Here is a 20,912-nt window from a genome sequence, read left to right as displayed (position 1 = left end):
AATCAATGGCAAAACTCCCACTGACTTCAATTAGCCAGGATTTGACTCAAGCCTAGAAAAGGCCATAAGCAGAAATAAATGAGTTATTTAAATGAGCGAGTTAATCTAGACACAAGCTGGGATAACTCTGTGACTCCACTCCCATATGCATCTGCACAGTGAAAAAGGAAGGGAAACCACAGACATCCCCTGAAAAAAAATCTAAATAAGTATGTCTTATTTAACTTGCCCATTTCCCACAGTCCTTTTAAACATAAGCTCCCATTGACTTCAATGGGAGATTGGTAGGTGAAAGGGCATGGGTAGTCTGTTGCCGGCTGGGTTCTAATTTATACAAATCACATCTTCATTCAAGTAACTGTTTCTTATTGTACCTTTTAGCCAGACTGACCTTACTCACAATGAAGAGTATTGCTTACACAACTAACTGATACAAATAAGACTTCCTGTGGAGTACGTCACTGAGACTTTATTCACAAGCCAACCTTCAGTTGTGGCGTTGGTTTTTTTTAGATGTTAAATGCAGATGATCACACAAAGTAGGCATAGTGTTCTTCTCCCATCTAGCCTGGAATAATTAATATGAATCTTAATTACATTATGCATGTAGGTTAAGTCACAAAACCACCTCATGCTGTCCAATAAAAGTCCAAGAGGAAGTCAGTTGCTCACAGAGCAATAAGAAGCAGAGTAGAACTGAGCTGACAGACAGTATTTGCTCTAGAGAAACAAGAAACATGAAGTCTATGGTGCCTTTAGGCTTGATTGTAGCTACTTTTGCTCTTACTTCTTCTTGCTGTTTTGACAGGTAGAGCTTTCTTGCTTTAACTGAACCTGGATAGAAACATTTTTGATGCTCAGATCTGTTACTCACTTCTTTCCTTTATGTTTTGAAGTGTAAAGGTATTCCGTGTGAAGCCTCAGAATGAAAAACAAGTGAACTTCTTGAAGTACCTGGCCAGCATTAAACAGGTGAGAAATTTTTCGGGGGATTTGGGTTCTGGTTATTCAATACCTGGTATGTTGTGCTGTGGAAATTTTAAAACAACACTATATTACAACAGCAAAGAGTCCTGTGGCACCTTATAGACTAACAGACATATTGGTGCATATACTGTTAATCTGTTAGTCTATAACGTGCCACAGAACTCTTTGCCACTTTTAAAGATCCCGGCTACCCCTCTGATACTTGATTATATTACAAGACAATGTCATATTTTTATTGCATTCTGACAACGTGCTTGGGACTGTACAGACATTAAACAAGACACAGCCCTTATCCTCAGGGGCTTCCAATCTAGTTTAGAGACAGATAAAGCAGTTAAGACATCACAAATTCTATACTAACATATATATGCACAGCTGCCATTGAACTCAATGGAGGTTGCAGTCAAGTTTCTGAAGACAGAGGACTCTACACGCTATCCTCTGCTCTGTGCTACACAGGGTAAAATAATGCACCCCAAAAATCCCCTACTCCCAGAGGTGGTCAGAGCTGCAGCTCTGCTGAAGTCTTCCCCATAGTCCTAGACTATTCAAAAGCTCTTTCTCTTTGCAAACTAGACAGATTTCCAACTGGAAGTTTCTGCTGATTGGATAAAGACGCAGAGATCTTAAGGGATCCATGGATTTAATGGGAAAAAAATCCCATGCCAATTCTGAGGAAAACCCATTTCTCTTCCCAGATGGAATGAATCAGAGGAAAATATTTTCTAGCTGCTACGTGGTCTTTATGTTAACATAAGGGTTTTCTACACACAGAGCCTTTTAGAAAGTACTGTACCTAGCATTTCAGTATTATAGCAACTCCAGGACTATTTTACATAGGGGTTTATCAGAAGTTTATAAATCAGTCCCAAAATGTTGCTCTCATGTGAACCTTAGCATAAAAAGGTTTCTGTTCAGAAAAGAGGGCACTAAAATAGATATATGGCAGATTCAGCTGCTTTCAGCACACTTACCTTTCCATATCAACCTTTGGGTTTATGTATGTTCAAAATGTTTATAAAGCAAAATGTAAAATAGTTTTTGAAAACCATGCAGGGGTTCCATTGACATTTTAATGGAACTGTTATGACTTCAGTGGCAGCATGACAAGCTGACTTTTCTACTCTGTAGCCTAAGGACTTTTCAAAAACTATGTTATTATAATTAATCCAAATAAATAAAAGCAACAAGAAGCACTAGTTTATAATCAAAATAACATTGAAGTGCTAGGAAAATGTTTCAAATTAAACATTTTTCCTCCCCCATCAAGAAAACATCTAAAGTCCTTAAAAATACTGAACAAAATTGGAGCATATTTTAGGAGAATAAAAAAACATATTGTTTGAAAGTTTCCATAATTTTCAGCATGATGCAATGTAAATTGTATGCAGTCTACATCTCCAAAAGAGGTGTTGATCTTGGAATGCCTAACACATTATTAATTATACCGATGAAAATGAAATGCTGTGTATTTACATAATATCCTCTCATGAGCCTGGTCTTTCTCCCATTGAAGTCAATGTCAGCATTCTCTTTTTGGAATGGGAATTTTGCCATTGGCTACGATAACAGAAGCATTGTGACTTCTACTATAATATGAAAAGAAGTTCTGCTAACATCTAAACAGCAGCAGAACTGAAGCATCACCTTTTCATAAAAGCATCGGATGAATTTTAGATTCATGCTTACGAGTTTTAAATGAAGGACCCTCCTGATCCAGCTCCAACTGAAACCAATGGGAGTTTGAGCAGACATGTAATACCTTTTCATTCGGGCCCCAGTTTCAGTTTCTTCAGTTTCTTTGTAGATATGCTGAAACATGCTTTGTGCGACTGGAGCAATGATTACAGTTCTTCTCTCCTGTTTGCATTCAAGGGTGTATTTTAGGAAAAATATTCTTTTTAAATCATAATCTAAAGTGACACCAGTTATGATTTAGCACAGTTATTGTTGAATGATCAATACCAGAGCAGTTGAAAAACAGTCCTTCATAGCAGACTCGAACTTCTGAGTTGGTTCCATTCTCAGAAATATATAGAAATAGGGCTTTATTTCAAAGAGAAAACAAAACACTGACCTATAATGGTTCTCCTGAGCACTGAACTACTCACCATTCACAAGTGCATGCTTGACTTGACTACATACTAAAATGAGACTATTTGAATTTCTTCCTGTGCAGATTGACTTCTGGCACCCAGATTCAGCCCCTCATATAGTCACTCAGATGCAGGTGGATTTCCATGTCAGTGCACATCAGTCTAGATCTGTCCAGACCCTCATGGAACAGAATGAAATACAATATGAGTAAGTTTTACTTAATTATTCTAGCAATGCAGAATAAAAGGACGTTGTCTGTAGACCAGTGGGGAGGTTTTCAGAAACACCTAAGTATCTAAGGAGCTCACATCCCTCTGACTTTCAATTAATCCCATATCTGTTGCACTCCACAAGAAACAAGAAAACAAGAAAACCTTTACACAGGAATACCATTGTTTAGGGTTGTGAAATGTCCAAGGATTTAGATTTTACTTTGGTTCCGAGTGCTAAGATTTTTGCATTTTTCCCAAACCACTTCTCTGATTTGTTTTAGTGCTACAGAATCCCAACAACACAACAAAGGCCCCTAGTCTTGTAAAGGATGCATGGAGTCAACCCTTACACATACATGGAGTCCCACTGACTTTGATGAGCATTGTGGATGTTCAGTACTGCTGAAAATCAAGCCCAATGTGTCCCCAGATGGATACCCCCAAAAAAGGGAAATCTGGGTGTTAACCTACTTGTCCCCATCTGTAAAATGAGGATAATAATTACATCACAGCGAGACTTAATTCGTAAGTGTCTGCAAGTGCTTTGACATCCTCAGATAAAAGACCCTAGAGAAATAGCACACGCTATTAATATAGTGGGCTCAGCAGAGAGAGAATGATTGAGTACCTAGAGACCTAAAACTTTCGTTACTGCTTTTAAGCCATTGTCTGAAGTAAACTCAACTATACTAAAAATAATATCCTGGAATCAGATTTCAGAGTAGCAGCCGTGTTAGTCTGTATTCGCAAAAAAGAAAAGGAGTACTTGTGGCACCTTAGAGACTAACAAATTTATTTGAGCATAAGCTTTCGTGAGCTACAGCTCACTTCATCGGATGCATTTGGTGGAAAATACAGTGGGGAGATTTATATACACACACAGAGAACATGAAGCAATGGGTTTTATCATACACACTGTAAGGAGAGTGATCACTTAAGATGAGCTATTACCAGCAGGAAGGAGGGGGGAAGGAGGAAAACCTTTTGTGGTGATAATCAAGGTGGGCCATTTCCAGCAGTTAACAAGAACATCTGAGGAACAGTGGGGGGTGGGGTGGGGTGGGGGGATAAATAACATGGGGAAATAGTTTTACTTTATGTAATGACTCATCCACTCCCAGTCTCTATTCAAGCCTAAGTTAATTGTATCCAATTTGCAAATTAATTCCAATTCAGTAGTCTCTCATTGGAGTCTGTTTTTGAAGTTTTTTTGCTGAAGGATAGCCACTCTCAAGTCTGTAATCGTGTGACCGGAGAGATTGAAGTGTTCTCCGACTGGTTTTTGAATGTTATAATTCTTGACGTCTGATTTGTGTCAATTTATTCTTTTACATAGAGACTGTCCAGTTTGACTAATGTACATGGCAGAGGGGCATTGCTGGCACATGATGGCATATATCACATTGGTAGATGCGCAGGTGAACGAGCCTCTAATTGTGTGGCTGATGTGATTAGGCCCTATGATGGTGTCCCCTGAATAGATATGTGGACACAGTTGGCAACAGGCTTTGTTGCAAGGATAGGTTCCTGGGTTAGTGGTTCTGTTATGTGGTGTGTGGTTGCAGGTGAGCATTTGCTTCAGGTTGTGGGGCTGTCTGTAAGCAAGGACTGGCCTGTCTCCCAAGATTGGTGAGAGTGATGGGTTGTCCTTCAGGATCGGTTGTAGATCCTTGATGATGCATTGGAGAGGTTTTAGTTGGGGGCTGAAGGTGATGGCTAATGGCGTTGTTATTTTCTTTGTTGGGCCTGTCCTGTAGTAGGTGACTTCTGGGTACTCTTCTGGCTCTGTCAATCTGTTTCTTCACTTCAGCAGGTGGGTATTGTGGTTGTAGGAATGCATGAGAGATATCTTGTAGGTGTTTGTCTCTGTCTGAGGGGTTGGAGCAAATGTGGTTAATTTGTAGAGCTTGGCTGTAGACAATGGATCGTGTGGTGTGATCTGAATGAAAGCTAGAGGCATGTAGGTAGCAATAGCGGTCAGTAAGTTTCTGCTATAGGGTGGTGTTTATGTGACCATCGCTTATTAGCACCGTAGTGTCCAGGAAGTGGATCTCTTGTGTGGACTGGTCCAGGCTGAGGTTGATGGTGGGATGGAAATTGTTGAAATCATGGTGGAATTCCTCAAGGGCTTCTTTTCCATGGGTCCAGATGATGATGTCATCAATGTAGCGCAAGTAGAGTAGGGGCATTAGGGGACGAGAGCTGAGGAAGTGTTGTTCTAAGTCAGCCATAAAAATGTTGGCATACTGTGGGGCCATGTGAGTACCCATTGCAGTGCCATTTTAAGGTATACATTGTCCCCAAATGTGAAATAGTTATGGGTGAGGACAAAGTCACAAAGTTCAGCCACCAGGTTAGCCGTGACATTATCGGGGATACTGTTCCTGATGGCTTCTAGTCCATCTTTGTGTGGAATGTTGGTGTAAAGGGTTTCTACATCCATAGTGGCTAGGATGGTGTTTTTAGGAAGATCACTGATGGACTGTAATTTCCTCAGAAAGTCAGTGGTGTCTCGAAGATAGCTGGGAGTGCTGGTAGAGTAGGGCCTGAGGAGGGAGTCTACATAGCCAGACAATCCTGCTGTCAGGGTGCCAATGCCTGAGATGATGGGGCGTCCAAGATTTCCAGGTTTATGGATCTTGGGTAGCAAATAGAATACTCCAGGTCGGGAGTTCAGGGGTGTGTCTGTGCGGATTTGTTCTTGTGCTTTTTCAGGGAGTTTCTTGAGCAAATGCTGTAGTTTCTTTTGGTAACCCTCAGTGGGATCAGAGGCTTGTAGAAAGTGGTGTTGGAGAGCAGCCTAGTAGCCTCTTGTTCATATTCCGACCTATTCATGATGACGACAGCACCTCCTTTGTCAGCCTTTTTGATTATGATGTCAGAGTTGTTTCTGAGGCTGTGGATGGCATTGTGTTCTGCACAGCTGAGGTCATGGGGCAAGTGATGCTGCTTTTCCACAATTTCAGCCTGTGCACGTCGGCGGAAGCACTCTATGTAGAAGTCCAGTCTGTTATTTCGACCTTCAGGAGGAGTCCACCCAGAATCCTTCTTTTTGTAGTGTTGGTAGGAAGGTCCCTGTGGGTTAATACGTTGATTAGAGGTGTGTTGGAAATATTCCTTGAGTCGGAGACGTAGAAAATAGGATTCTAGGTCACCACAGAACTGTATCATGTTCGTGGTGGTGGAGGGGCAAAAGGAGAGGCCCCAAGATAGGACAGATTCTTCTGCTGGGCTAAGAGTATAGTTGGACAGATTAACAATATTGCTGGGTGGGTTAAGGGAATCACTGTTGTGGACCTTGTGGCATGTAGTAGTTTAGATAGCTTAGTGTCCTTTTTCTTTTGTAGAGAAGCAAAGTGTGTGTTGTAGATGTCTTGTCTAGTTTTTGTAAAGTCCAGCCACGAGGAAGTTTGTGTGGAAGGTTGGTTCTTTATGAGAGTATCCAGTTTTGAGAGCTCATTCTTAATCTTTCCCTGTTTGCTGTAGAGGATGCAAATGTCCTGGAAATTTATTATCTTTCTGAACCAAGTACAAGGACTTTACTACAGTTAGTCTGTAAAGCATTTTTCTTTGGCTTGATAATACTATGTTATTAAATATACCTGATCAGAGAGGAAGGATGGTCAGGAGTTAGAGTGCTAACCTCAGACTCAGGAAACGCACAAGCTCAATTCCTTGCTCTGCCACATAATTTGGGTGTGACCTTGGGCAAGTCTCTTAGGGCTTGTCTACACTTAAAACTCTATAGTATGCTTAGTGCCCACTCTAGGTGCATCTGTGCCTTTTATCGGAGAATTTTGGTAGCAGAGTCCATTTGGCCCACACATGCACCCTCCCTCCCTCATGCTCTGCCATAAGGCTATCTAGCGCCGCACAGGCCAACTGCCCTTAGTTCCTTCTCAGCCGCCCCTGGCTTGAGATGGAACGAGTAGCAGTCCAGTTTACTTATTTACGTTTATTTAATAGTGTTAGTTTATAGTTCTTCTTAGAGTTTCCATTCTTTTTTGTAATACTTTAAAATTTCCATTCTTCAATTCTAAAAAAAAATCCTGCAGAAGTTCACCTTCTGCCAACAGTTGAAAGCTAGGTCCCAAAAGAACTGGGAGTTAAAGCTGAAATTCCTCCTCATGGATGGCACTCTTAAACCAGCATCTGACCCAGTCCTAAATCCTCTCCAGGACGCAGATCATCCCCAGAGCTATGTGGCACTCTATTGGCAATATATGTAAAACATCCATTCTATATCGTTTGTCATAACTTTTGTGTGAGTATCTCTGATGAGAAGGAGAAAGTGTGCGCAGGCATTTCTGACAACTCTTAGTTCCAAAAGGTTGTTATGGAAAACCAATTCCATGAGAGACCACTTGCCCTGGATTTTGCAGTCATTTAGGTGGGCTTCCCAGCCTATTATAGAGGCATCTGTTGTTAGAATCAGTGTTGGTGGGGGTTCCATGAAAGGAATGATTGCACGGACGTTGTGTGGTTCTTGGATGTTGTTTGGTACAGAGGTGGTAGCTAGGTCGACAGAAGAATTCTTCTAATGCTATCTACACAGGGACTTAGGTTGGATTAGCATCACCACTTGAGGGCGTGGATTTTTCATACCCCTCATCAGTGTAGTTAAACTAACCTAATTTTCTAGTATAGAATAGGCAAAAGTATTTCTGTGCCTTAGATCCTCATCTATAAAATAGGGATAGTTCTTCCCTATCTTACAGAGGTGTTGTAAGAATAAACTCATTGAAGTCTGTGAGGTGCTCACAGGCTATGCCAATGGGCCCTATAATTACCTTAGATCAGTGGTTTTCAACCTGTGGTCCGCAAACCCCTGGGGGCCCGCAGACTATGTCTAAGATTTCCAAAGGGGTCTACTCCTCCACTTGAAATTTTTAAGGGTCCACAAATGAAAAAAGGTTGAAAACCGCTGTCTTAGACAGATGTATTGAATGTGATTAATATTTTCTTTACCAGCCAGCATATATATTATTTTGTATTATAGAATTTTATTGCATAACCTACAAGAAGAGATTGAAAAACAGTTTGATGGCAAGAGGAATTTTACTGGCAGACACAGTTACACAAAGTACAATGACTGGGACAAGGTATGGTACAAAGCTTATGGATTTACGGGCAAATCCTGGCCTCCCCTTCACAGCTGCAGAGGTCTCTTTGGCAGGATTTGTAGAGGCCTCTCCAGCAGAATTTGAAAAGGCCACAGAGAAAGTGTACACCTTTTGCACAGCATGGGGCCCCATCCCTGTGGGTTAGTCATGTGCAATGCAATGGGTTTTGGGAACGAGAGATTGTGGGGGAGAAGTGGGATCAGACAATCTGCCACCATACAAATCTTCTAGTCCTGCCATCTGCACAAAGGGAGTGGGAGAAGGGGGAGAAATTACTGAGAGGCCATTCCAGCTTCCAAGTAGCCACGAAGGAGCATCTCTGCAGCTCCCCCGAAGCCTGGAAGAGGGAAGGGGGAAATGAGATTGCTCCGATTTTCCCCTGTATATAACCCAAGCAGCCAATCAAATTACTCAGGTTGGGGAAAGAATATTTAACCCTTTGAGACAAATGGAGCCCTGAATCAAGAAAACAAGAAAGCATGTGCTTAAGTCCTACTGGCTTAAATTTAAGCATGTGATTATGTGCTACCCTGAATGAGGATGCTTTCCTGAATCAGTACTGTAATCAGAGACAGCCCCCCTTTGATTCTGAATCATATTTAATCCAAAACTTGTTCCGTAACTGCATATGATTTGTAATCTAGATTGCTGCCTGGACTGCTAGAATTACTAAAATTTATCCAAAACTGGTCTCCCGCATCCAGATTGGAAGTACTTTTGAAAAGCGACCTATGTACCTCCTTCAGGTATGCATTTCTTTCCGGTGAGATTACGCACATGAAGAGTGGTTCAGATATTCAAATATAATACAAATTAATTAAGTAGAGGTGAAAACAACATCATACATAAATAATACTGCTCCAGTCTATTACATTTCCAAGGCTAATATGAAGAAACACATTTAGATGACATATTGTCTTAGAAAGTGACCAGATTTAACACCGATACTGCAGTTGGGAAATAGCAATGGAGATACAGGGTTTGCAGAGACAGATAGGATACTGCAGTGATATATGTGGTAAAAGGACCCGGACAGACAGATATAAGCCAATACTGAGTACATTAGCTATGGTCCCTTAAATACAGTCTAGATGCTGAATACCTAACAAAAGATCTATGAAAATAAACAGATCAGCGGATCTTTATTTAGAGCCAAATCCTGTAAGCCTTACTTAGGCAAGACTTCTGTGAGAAGGACTCAAATCTCATGGATCGCACCCACTGGGTGAGGATGGAATGCTGCTCTCATAGCATTTCCCTCCTCTTTTGGGACCATGGAGAAACTCCTCTCCTGCACAGGGACTCTGTGGCTGACAGAAAGAGAGGTGGAAGAGAGGTCCAGCCACTTTCTGTGACACTATCTCATACTGAGGCAATGGATATCCAATAAGGAATTAATCCTGCTTGAAATAACATTTCCCATCAAGACTTTTCAATTCTGTGTCAGGAGAAAGGCATAAAAAAATGCTGCAGCCAGTATAAAAGTGAACTGGGTTCTAGCCATACATAAAATACCCACGGTTTAAAAGCCCAGTATTCTTGAATCTCAGTTACCCCATTTATACTAAGGGCAAAATAAATGAGTTTGCTAACTGCATTTTTAACACTTGATAAGTTTTCTGCTCGCAAAAACTATATACTTTCAGCGTGAATGACTTTCTGTAGGTTAAGAGAAAACAATCAAAACAAAAAATAGTAAAGTCTTCATGAGACAGCGGCGTGTTTCATGTCTCACGAAATGGCAGCTGCTTCTTCGGACAATAGTCTATGTGATAGTTAAAGCAACCATAAAAGAAAACAAAATCATAGTAGTTATATAGCTGCAAGCACCATAGGTAACTAAACTGACATTTTCCTTCTACCATACAGAAGAGAGGGGCAGGTTTCATGACATCACTATTCATATCAGTTCTGAATGTTCTACACATAAAGTGTAGCATTCACTACTTTGGATATTTTTTTTCCTGTAAAGTTCTCTCAAAGGGCCACAGGCTAAGGAGGGGCATGTTTTATCTTGTAGAAGTGTCAGTGTGGGCTCTGCAGGGCCCAGTTAACAGAGGAACAGCTCCACAACGAAGAAGAGTAACATCTTTCTCTTTGAGCAGGTTGGGAAGGAGAGCGGCAGGAAGAAGGCCGTCTTCATGGACTGTGGGATCCATGCACGAGAATGGATCTCACCTGCATTCTGCCAGTGGTTTGTGAAGCAGGTGAGCAAACATGATCTCATTCAGATATTCCATATCCAGAATTTTGCTAGGGGTTACATCCTGGCCTACTTCCTTTGCTCTATGGAGCTATGTAGCCTAGCCATGCCCAGTTACCACAGAGTACTACTTGTATCCTATAGTGGGCGCTCCACCAAGAGTAGCCAAATATCCTTTCCCCAGCAATTAAATGGAATGTGAAAGATGCCTCATAGACTGTAATAACTGTTCTGTAGGAGAGGGGAAGAAAGCCAAATTGGAGACTTGCCTCTTTTCTCAGATGTGGCTGTTGTGGGGGTGAAGTAAGAGAAGCAGGGTCTGAAAAAGACCCCTCTGGGTGGGGTTTTGGCCTAAATCAAAAGGCAAATTTATAATGAAAAAGATCTTTTTGATCTCTTGGCATATTCTGTGTTAAAGTACTTGTTTGCTGAAACTCATCTGTATTTGTGAAGTCATTTTTTATTACATAATTGGAGTCTTCAGCAATGTAATGCTGGGACAGAGCTGCACTAAACCAGTGGTTCTAAAACTTCTTTTCTGGCGACCCAGTTGAAGAAAATTGGTGATGCCCGCAATGCAATGGAACTGGGGATGAGGGGTTTGAGAGGGCGCTCTGGGTTAGGGCAGGGAGTTGGGGTGCAGGAGAGGGTCAGGACCCTGGGCTGGAGGTGCAGGCTCTGGGGTGGGGTCAGGGTTGAAGGGTTTGGGGTGCAGGAAGGGGCTCCAGGTTTGGGGGGGCTCACCTCGGGCAGCTCCCAGTCGCAGGTGCAGCGGGGATGCTAAGGCAGGCTTCCTGCCTATCCGAGCACCGCAGACTGCACTGCACCCTAGAAGCGGCCAGCAGCAGGTCTGGCTCCTAGGTGGAGGCGCACAAGCAGCTCCATGTTGCTCTTTCCTGCAGGCACCGCCCCCTCCCCCAGTTCCCATTGGCTGGTTCCAGGCCAATGGGAGTCTGGAGCCAGTGCTCAAGGCAGGGGCAGTACACGGAGTCCCGTGGCTCCCCAACCTAGGAGCCAGACCTGTTGCTGGCTGCTTCCGGGGCACAGCGCAGTGTCCGAACAGGTAGGAACTAGCCTGCCTTAGCCTAGCAGCACCGACAGGACTTTTAAAGGCCCAGTCAACATTGCTGACCAGAACCACCACAACCCAGTGCTTTACATTCCACAACCTAGTACTGGGTCGTGACCCTCAGTTTGAAAACCACTGCACTAAACCATACTTCTGTGTACATGTCTCTCTCTTACAGGCAGCCAGCAACTATAAGAAGGACAAGATCATGACACATCTATTGGACAGTCTGAACTTCTATGTTCTCCCAGTGTTCAACATTGATGGCTATAGCTGGAGCTGGACTCAAGTACTATCCACATTTAGTTATTTTCTATCGCTCACCTATTTTAGTGTCTGAGAATCATTAAGATTTTACATCCCCACTTAAAATAAAAACATCTCTCTATGACCTTGAAGTTATTATTCCTGAGAGTACAACTTAGAACAATACTGTAATAAACTATTTAATAGACCAAGGATTCCCTTAGATTGCCAATACTTCCCTCTAGTGCAAAGTAATGCACATTGGAAAAAATTATCACAACTATACATACAAAATGATGGGGTCTAAGTTAACTGTTACCACCCAAGAAAGATCTAGTTGTTATTAGGATATTAGAAACCATTAGGAAAGGGATAGTTAATAAGACTGAAAATATAATAATGCCACTATATAAATCCATGGTACACACACCTTAAATACTGTATGCAGTTCTGGTCACCCCATCTCAAAAAAGATATATTAGAATTGGAAAAAGTACACAGAAGGGTAACAAAAATGAGTAGGAGGATGGAACAGCTTCCATATGGGGAGCAATTAAAAAGACTGGGGTTGTTCAGTTTAGAAAAGAGACCAACTAAGGGGGGATATAATAGAGGTCTATAAAATTATGAATGTTGAGGAGAAATTAAATAAGGAAGTGTTATTTACCCCTTCACATAACACAGGAACTAGGAGTCACCTGATGAAATTAATAGGCAGCAGCTTTAAAAACAAACAAAAGGAAGTACTTCTACACACAATGCACAGTCAATCTGTGGAACTCATTGCCAGGGGATATTGTGAAGGCCAAAAGTATAACTGGGTTCAAAAAAGGAATTAGGTAAATTCATGGTGGATAGGTCCATCAATGGCTACTAGCTAAAATGGTCAGGGATGCAACCCCATGCTCTGGAGGTCCCTAAACCTCCAACTGCCAGAAACTTGGCCTGGACAACAGGAACTGAATCACGCAAAATAGTCCCGTTCCATTCATTCCCTTTGAAGCATCTGGCACTGGCCATTGTCAGAAGACAGGCTACAGGGCTACACGGATCATTGCTCTGAGCCAATATGGCTTTTCTATGTTCTTGTTCAAGACAAAGAATCGCATCATTTTCTATGTAGAGGATCATAGGTTTTTTATTTTTAGTTCATGTCACTATCAAAATCAAAATTAACCCAGGTAAAGTAGGAGGGCTTGATCAAAGTCCTTGATACCATATAAGTCCCTCATTGACCTTTTGTGGAGATGGGGAAATGGATGAAGAGGTTACACAGCCAGTCTTTTGCATCTTCTGCTAATGCTAGTGGGGTTCTACACTGGCCCTGATCAGGCTGGTGCAGAGAAGACTATTTAAGTTGGAATAGGATGACGATACGTGATCCACACTTACACCAATCCAATTGCCCCAACCCCATGCATAGGGGAGACCAAAAGCTGTGCCCCTTATTCAGACAACATTGGTGGAGGGGCTGTGTTGCAGTCCATGGACTGGCTGTGAGGGGTAGATTCTATCCCCTGCCCCTACACAAAGCTTGATTACATGGGTTATATGGAGCAGGGAGTATATATGAATTTCACCCATTAATAATTATTCCATTGCTTCTCAAATATGATAGATTGTTCTAAGGATCAGAACAGGATGCTTTCTCTTTGTATTCTCTGCAGTTCTCAGTACTTTATCTGCAGTCACATCAGGCCCTGTGTTTATAGTTACTTGAAAGCATCCTATATAGCCAGCTGGGAACTGAAATCCAAGCAAATGGGAAGAAAAATGCCTGTTCTAATTGTTTGGTTCTTTGCTAACACATTGTAGATTTGAGGTACAGTTCATGCTTTGGAGACTCAGACTGACACAGGAAAAATTCATTAGATGTGCATTCCCTGTGGACGGCTTTTCCTTTGACTGGTATTGTCTTTTATTTTAAAGATGAAAGTCCTCCTGTTAACCATGTGGATTTTAGACAAGTTCTGAATCAATTTTTACCTTTCACAGTGTGCCCAATCTGAGAAAATAAGGAAGATGAGGTTTAAATACTTCAATCATTTTGTCTTGCAGGATCGTATGTGGAGAAAGAACCGTTCCAAAAACTCCAGCACCAAATGCATTGGCACTGACCTGAACAGGAACTTCGCTGCTGCATGGGGCAGTAAGTAATTTAACTAAAATAAAGAAGATATTAAAACTAATCAGCAGGAGTTGGTTGATGATGTGGGTAAATTGGTGAGTCAATGAAAATGAAGAAGTTTAATATTCCAATTAACACTTAACTGAATTTAGGCTGTAATTCAAATAATGATAAACTGTGAATACAAATCTTATTTGCAGCTACTGGTTTCATCTCAGATGACCCATGTGATGAAACCTACTATGGACCTGCACCAGAATCGGAGGATGAGACTAAAGCTGTTGCCACCTTCATTCGTAACCACCTCTCTTCCATCAAGGCTTACCTGACCATCCATGCTTATTCTCAGATGTTGATGTTCCCTTATGGCTATACTTTCCATAAAGCACCTAATCACGATGAACTGGTATGTAGAGAAAAATAGACCCATGATGAGTTTGTAAGGGTTGAATTTGATCTCACACATCACTGACTTCAGCAGAGCTATTCATGATTTACACCAGGAAAAATGAAATCAGAATCAGCTTGGGTAGCGTACTCATGTAAACTTTTGGAAACTATGAATCCAGTACTCTGAGATACTGAGACCTTCACATGGATTCTTGTGTGCCTTCAATTCCCATTTAGAGCTTGTGAAAATTTTTCGACTGAAACTTTTTAAAAAATCAAACAACTTTTTTTAAAATGTGAAATTTTCACAACTTTGTGTTGCTTATATTTTTTATGGAACTGGAAAATGAAACATTTAGTCAGATTTTCTTTCTCATTTTCTTTTCAATTTAGTATTTTTTCTTTTTTAGAGGCAAAATAGTAGAAGAAAATGAAGGTGGAAAGAGGGAGAAATGGGGAAAATAAGATAACTTAGTTTTTTCCATAGTCTGTTTTCAACAAATATTGTGAAATATTTCAAATAATCAGAAACATTTCTTTTCAAAACATATGGAATAAACATGACTTCAAGTTATTTGTGATTTTCCCCGTCCCCATTATCAACCCAGCTCTGCTCCCATTATCTACACAAAAATCCATTAGCACCTTAGAGGAGGAGATCAGACCCCTCTCTACATTTTCAGCCAAACTCAACCTTTTCTTACCAGATCATTGTCAAATTTAACAAGCTCCAAACTGCACCCTCTCTAAATGCCCACCCAATAAAGAAAATATATATATATATACTGTGACAGGATCAGGCCAGATGGCTACAGGAGAGTGATCCTATTGGGATCCGGGAAGTGGGCAGGCAAAGCCCGCCCACTGCTAAAGGATTCCCCTCCCAGCCTAAGAGGGGGATCCACAGGATCTGGACACCAAATAAATATGGGGGACAACTAATGAAATAACAGGGACAGGAGTGTGGTCAAAGGGTCAAATGAAGGGAACTGGACGGGGACACCGAGCAGAGAACCCCGGACAGCACCCACTGCTCCTCAAAGGCATCAAGGAAGTCAGTGGATGCCACCCAGAGGAACTCTGCCTGGATACGAGAACGGACAGAGGATCGGAAATAGGCCCCACAGTCACAGGAGACTCCATTGGCCAACATCCTCACTCTGGTTTTATAGATGGCCATTTTAGCTAGGGCCAGGAGGAGGTTGACCAAGAGATCCTGTGACTTTCTTGGGACGCGGATAGGGAGTGTATAAATAAGAAGGTGAGGGGAAAACTGCAACCAAAAGCGTAATAAAATATTCGTGAGGAGCCAGAATAGGGGCTACAGCCTGGCACACTCCAAATATATGTGTGCCAGGGTTTCCCTCATGCCGCAAAAGGGGAATACAGGAGAGTGATAGAAGGCAGATATATTAGCCCCAGGTTAAGTAGGTCCCTTTTCCCTGGGTAAGGTAACAGGGAAGGTTCCAGAACAATCAGTTCAGTGCACTAAATGCCCCAATCACTTTCTGGAAACAATTAAGGCAGATGGGCTGATTAGAACACCTGCAGCCAATCAAGAAGCCGCTAGAATCAATTAAGACAGGCAGGCTAATCAGAGTACCTGGGTTTTAAAAAGGAGCTCACTTCAGTTTGTGGTGTGCATGTGAGGAGCTGGGAGCAAGAGGTGCAAGAAGCTGAGAGTGAGAAGGCATACTACTGGAAGACTCAGAAGTACAAGCATTATCAGACATCAGGAGGAAGGTCCTGTGGTGAGAATAAAGGTGTTGGGAGGAGGCCATGGGGAAGTAGCCCAGGGAGTTGTAGCTGTCACACAGCTGTTACAGGAGCCACTGTAGACAGCTGTAATCTACAGGGCCATGGGCTGGAACCCAGAGTAGAGGGCAGGCATGTTAGAACAATGTAGGTAAGGGAAGTCGGCAAGCCGGATCCGTAACTTCGGGATAAGGATTGGCTCTAAGGGCTGGGTCGGTCGGGCTGGGGCGCGAAGCGGGGCTGGGATTTAGGATATTTCCTATTATGTCCAAACCACAAATGCCATTGTAGCAGTCTTACTTGAGTGGTTAAGGACTCAGCAAGCAGACTTCTATCCCTACAGATGGGCTTGCTCTAGATCAGCCCGTCACCTTTCTAAATTCACTTAAGGAACAATTACGATAAAATCTGATATTTAACAGATCCCCCAACCCTCCATTCCCCCAACTCCCTACTTGATACCGGAAGAGTTGAACTGGACTGTGGGTTCCACCAGAGGGAAAGGTCTCTGGCCTGTTCCCCGATCCACTAAGTGGTGCAGCAGAGACTGTGTGGAATTGTTCTTCTTCCTTTTCCCCATGCTGGCCAGTGATGAGGCTGAGTGAACAGCAGATTTGAGCCACGAAAGTGGCCAAACTGAGGGCTGCTATGAATCTCTGAGGCGAGCAAATCCGCCAATAAGCACAGGACCCACCAAGGCAGTGGAGGAACTTTGACACAATACCAAACCCTCCAATGTAAGTGTCTCCTCAAGCTGCTTGCTTAGCTAGGCAATCCAACAACAAAGCCATGGTTATTAGATTGGCTGGACCTTTTTATTAGCTGCTTCTTGCCCCATTTCTCTGTTTGCCAGCTGCAGGTGATCATCTCCTGTTAAATATCAGATTTTATCGTAATTGTTCCTTAAGTGAATTTAGAAAGGTGACGGGCTGATCTAGAGCAAGCCCATCTGTAGGGATAGAAGTCTGCTTGCTGAGTCCTTACCCACTCAAGTAAGACTGCTACAATGGCATTTGTGGTTTGGACATAATAGGAAATATCCTAAATCCACCAAATGAAAAATAAAACTGGTCACTAAACAACAACAAATGTCTAATCATTCACTACCCTACCAATTTGTGCCACATTCAAACCAGTGATTTAGGCCTGGGGCACTACTGCAGTTTTATTCCAAGTTAACTCCAAAGGAGTAACACCAGTGCAGAACTGGAGTAATACAATGGTGAACTGGTTCTAAAGGATCCTCATCCAATTACCGAGCCCCTCAATCTTTGTAATCCTTCTTCCAAAAGCTACTGAATGAGGCCACAGAATAAGTGATTCCTTGATGACCATTTCCTTGGCCACTTTTGCTTTGAACTTAATTTGTAATTTAAGAATAATGTAATCTATCCCCTTTCTTACAGTATCACCTGCCAGATGCCATGTGTGGAGACAAGACTCAATCCTGCTCTGCTGAAATCAATAGCAAAACTCTTGTTGATTTCACTAGGTGCAGGACTGAGCCCCTAGTTACCAATAACAACTTTTACACATAAGAGCCAAAGTATCTTTCCATAGTTATGATGTAATGTTCTCCGAGAGTACAGGGAGAAAGAGGCAGGCAGGCAGGTTCTAATTGTTAAGAAGACAGACTTTGTTCACCAAACAAATATGCTTTCATGGCATTTGCTCAAAGTATTTAAATCTCCAAACAACTAGCTCTCCTTTTCACTCTCTCTCGTTCTTCCTTTTGAAAACCAGACTGAAGTTGCAAAGGCAGCCATGGAAGCTTTATCCAGCCTGTATGGTACAAAATACGAATATGGTGCATCGGCCACTCTAATCTGTAGGTATCTGAATCCATTTTCTTTTAAACACAAACCACTCATACCAAAGTTATTTAGTAATACAGGGACTTGCTGCCCCTTCCACCTCCAAAGAGAGAAGGACTGAAACCTGGCAGACCCCCAACTGGGTGCTGTCAAGGACAGGGCAATGAGGAGTGTTCCCTCTGCATACCATTCGTCACTCCCTTCCCTGACCCCACTGGAGATACTAAATCTGTAGCTGGGGAGGGGATGATCAGGAAGTGTGGGATGGCTACTCTGTCCAATCAAACCTGTAGGACATTAGTATTAACCCCATCAACTTCAACTTTAATTAAATTAACTTTCCTGCTTTCATAGTAATCCCTCCAGAGGAAGATTTTCTGGAGCAAGGTAAACTCTCTGGTAGCCAAGGAGGCAGAAGGGCTCAAAAGGAGCCAATGCGCGTGCACGCACACACACACACTTAATGTGTCTTACCCTGCTGCCCCACCCAGTGGAAGATAAAGATTTTTTTCTCTCCTACATGGGAGAGACCCATGTAAAGGACAGTATGTTCCTCTGGTCCAGCTCTCTCATACACAATTGTGCACAGTGTTTATGAGATCTATAATTGGATCTAATGGAAGAAATACAGCATGAAGCCCAGGTTTTGCCATTTTTGTCTCTACCAGCGAAGAAGAGTGGAAAATTACATAAAAAATTATAATAAAGAATGCAAACTCATCAATATTTTGATCACCCAAAAAGGAGCAGGTTTAGTGCACAATTGTCGTGCAAAGATGTGAGGTAGCCAAATATAATTTTATAGCAAGATTCAGGATCTAAAATGTATTTGGGCCAGGAAAGACATTTTACTATATGCTGCTAGCATTTAAGTTTGCAAATTAAAGCATAGTAAATGAGAGAACCCAAACACCCTTGGCAAATAAATTCACTGAGCAAAAGATTTAAAAAAAAACACAAACACAAAATTCAAAGAACTTCTAAGCTGTAACAGCAAAGACCAACAGTTCATGTGGACTGTTTACTTGTTTTATTATTTACATTTACTATGGTAATGATTGGAATTAAAATGTCCATTTTGCAAACCCAGATACCATAAGGAACATGAATCATATTAGAGAGACACTGTTAAGTATCCAAATAGGTTTTCTTTTTTATGTAACTTTCCACTGTTTGTAAAGAAGTTTAGAAGCTTGAAATCAACATTAGTTTTATCCTTTTTATTTGGCAAATACTGATTTTGTTTTCTTACAGCATTTAAACCAACCTACCATAGTTTGCTAAGTGTTTATTCTTGTCAGCAGCATTAGCAAACTTGTTATGAAGTGTCATCATGGTGTTGGGAATAGGGCTCATTATTAATAGGCTCCGCATTCTGACTGGTGAATCAAAATATTACATAATCTTGTATGAAAACAAAAAGGGTGGTACATTGAACTATGTGACCTATGATTTTGCTCTGGAGATTATATCTTTCAAACAGAAAGCTTGTTTTGGCACCTGATGCTTTTTAAGCATTTATCTGTTAAGTCCTTGTACTTATTCTTGCCCAGTTCCAGTAGAAAACAACACAGTAAACACGGCAACTGTCACTCATTCCACCACTGTTAGAAAAATAGGACCTTTTCCTGCCACTATCTTCAATAGTATTTCCATAAAAATAGTGACCCAAATTCTTCCTCTTGTCATTATAAGAAGAGTAGCCTCCCACTTTCCCATAAGTAGCCACTATACCTTTTCATTTGGTTTTGTTTTAAATTCTTTTTAGCCAGAAGGACTTCTTCACTATCTCTGAATGAATTTGTCTTTGTTTAGATATCATCCTATTGTTACACTTCCCATATTCAATGAATGGCCATATGCTTTTGGTCAAAAGTACCTTTATTTTAGATTAAAAGAACAACACAGGAAATGAAATAAAATCTTTGAGCCAGATGCTCCCCTAGTATAGTTCAGTCCTTTTACATACTAGTCTAATGCATACTCCTGCAAGCTCTTCTGGGCAGGGACCTTGTCCTCATGCTTGACTACTAAGCGCCTAGCACATTATTGGTGCTATATACACAATAATAATAATCTCAATGACTTCCCCATCCTTCTGACACACATACCCTCCTATTTAAAAGGGTTTCTTGCCCCTTTTCTCCTGTCTCTGTTTCTGTAGCACCAACTAATTATGCTAATATTGTATGTTTTACAGACTCTACTTCTGGTAGCTCTGTGGACTGGGCTTATGATCAGGGCATCAAATACTCCTTCGTCTTTGAGCTCCGTGACAAGGGCAGATACGGTTTTCTCCTCCCTGAATCTAAGATAAAGTCAACTTGTAAGGAGACTATGCTGGCAGTCAAGTCTATTGCCAATTATATCCTCAGCTATGCTTCATGACTCTTGCCATATGTACAGAGTATATTTTGTTTTCAAATAGTTAGAAATTGATTCCCTTCAGAGCCACTTTCTACCCATAGAAGAAAAAGCAGTACCTATTAGTAGCATTTGCTGACCTTTCGCTGATATTTACAAACCAATAAACAAGCTTTTAAAATAAGCCAACAGAAACTGAGTTCAAGAATAACACTAATATTGAGCATAAGAGCACTTCTCATTCTTAAACCCAGATTCGATAAGGTTCTTAAGCATATGCCTAAATTTAAGTACATTAATAGTCCCATTAATTAGTAGAACTGGTTGAAAAAACAAAACATTTTTAAAAAGACATTTTCTCCCATTTTTTTGGAAATGTTAAAATTTCCAACTCCCCTTTACAGGAGAGGAAATTGGGATACAGAGCATTTGGGGCACCAAATTTTTTACATTAATTTACAAAAAAAAGCAACTAATCTTTCACTTCCAATTCCAGATTTCCTGTATTTTATTTTGCACCTTAG

At 41.4% G+C, this 20,912-nt stretch overlaps 1 protein-coding gene across 1 annotated transcript; it reads left to right on the top strand.

The window, feature by feature from the left end:
• The first annotated feature begins 592 nt into the window (after positions 1–592).
• LOC119861918 (mast cell carboxypeptidase A-like) lies at positions 593–20,572 on the top strand. The gene is made up of 11 exons (XM_038417699.2): positions 593–808; positions 897–972; positions 3,167–3,291; positions 8,296–8,398; positions 9,064–9,165; positions 10,525–10,626; positions 11,870–11,980; positions 13,996–14,086; positions 14,266–14,471; positions 17,954–18,038; positions 20,225–20,572. Exons 1-11 carry the CDS (start codon positions 738–740, stop codon positions 20,410–20,412), a joined length of 1,260 nt encoding a protein of 419 aa, XP_038273627.1. The 5' UTR covers positions 593–737; the 3' UTR covers positions 20,413–20,572.
• Positions 20,573–20,912: the final 340 nt, after the last annotated feature.

Source organism: Dermochelys coriacea, chromosome 9 (assembly GCF_009764565.3).
Source record: "Dermochelys coriacea isolate rDerCor1 chromosome 9, rDerCor1.pri.v4, whole genome shotgun sequence".
In the NCBI taxonomy this organism is placed as follows: Eukaryota; Metazoa; Chordata; order Testudines; family Dermochelyidae; genus Dermochelys; species Dermochelys coriacea.
This window is presented reverse-complemented; position numbering and strand designations above follow the sequence as displayed.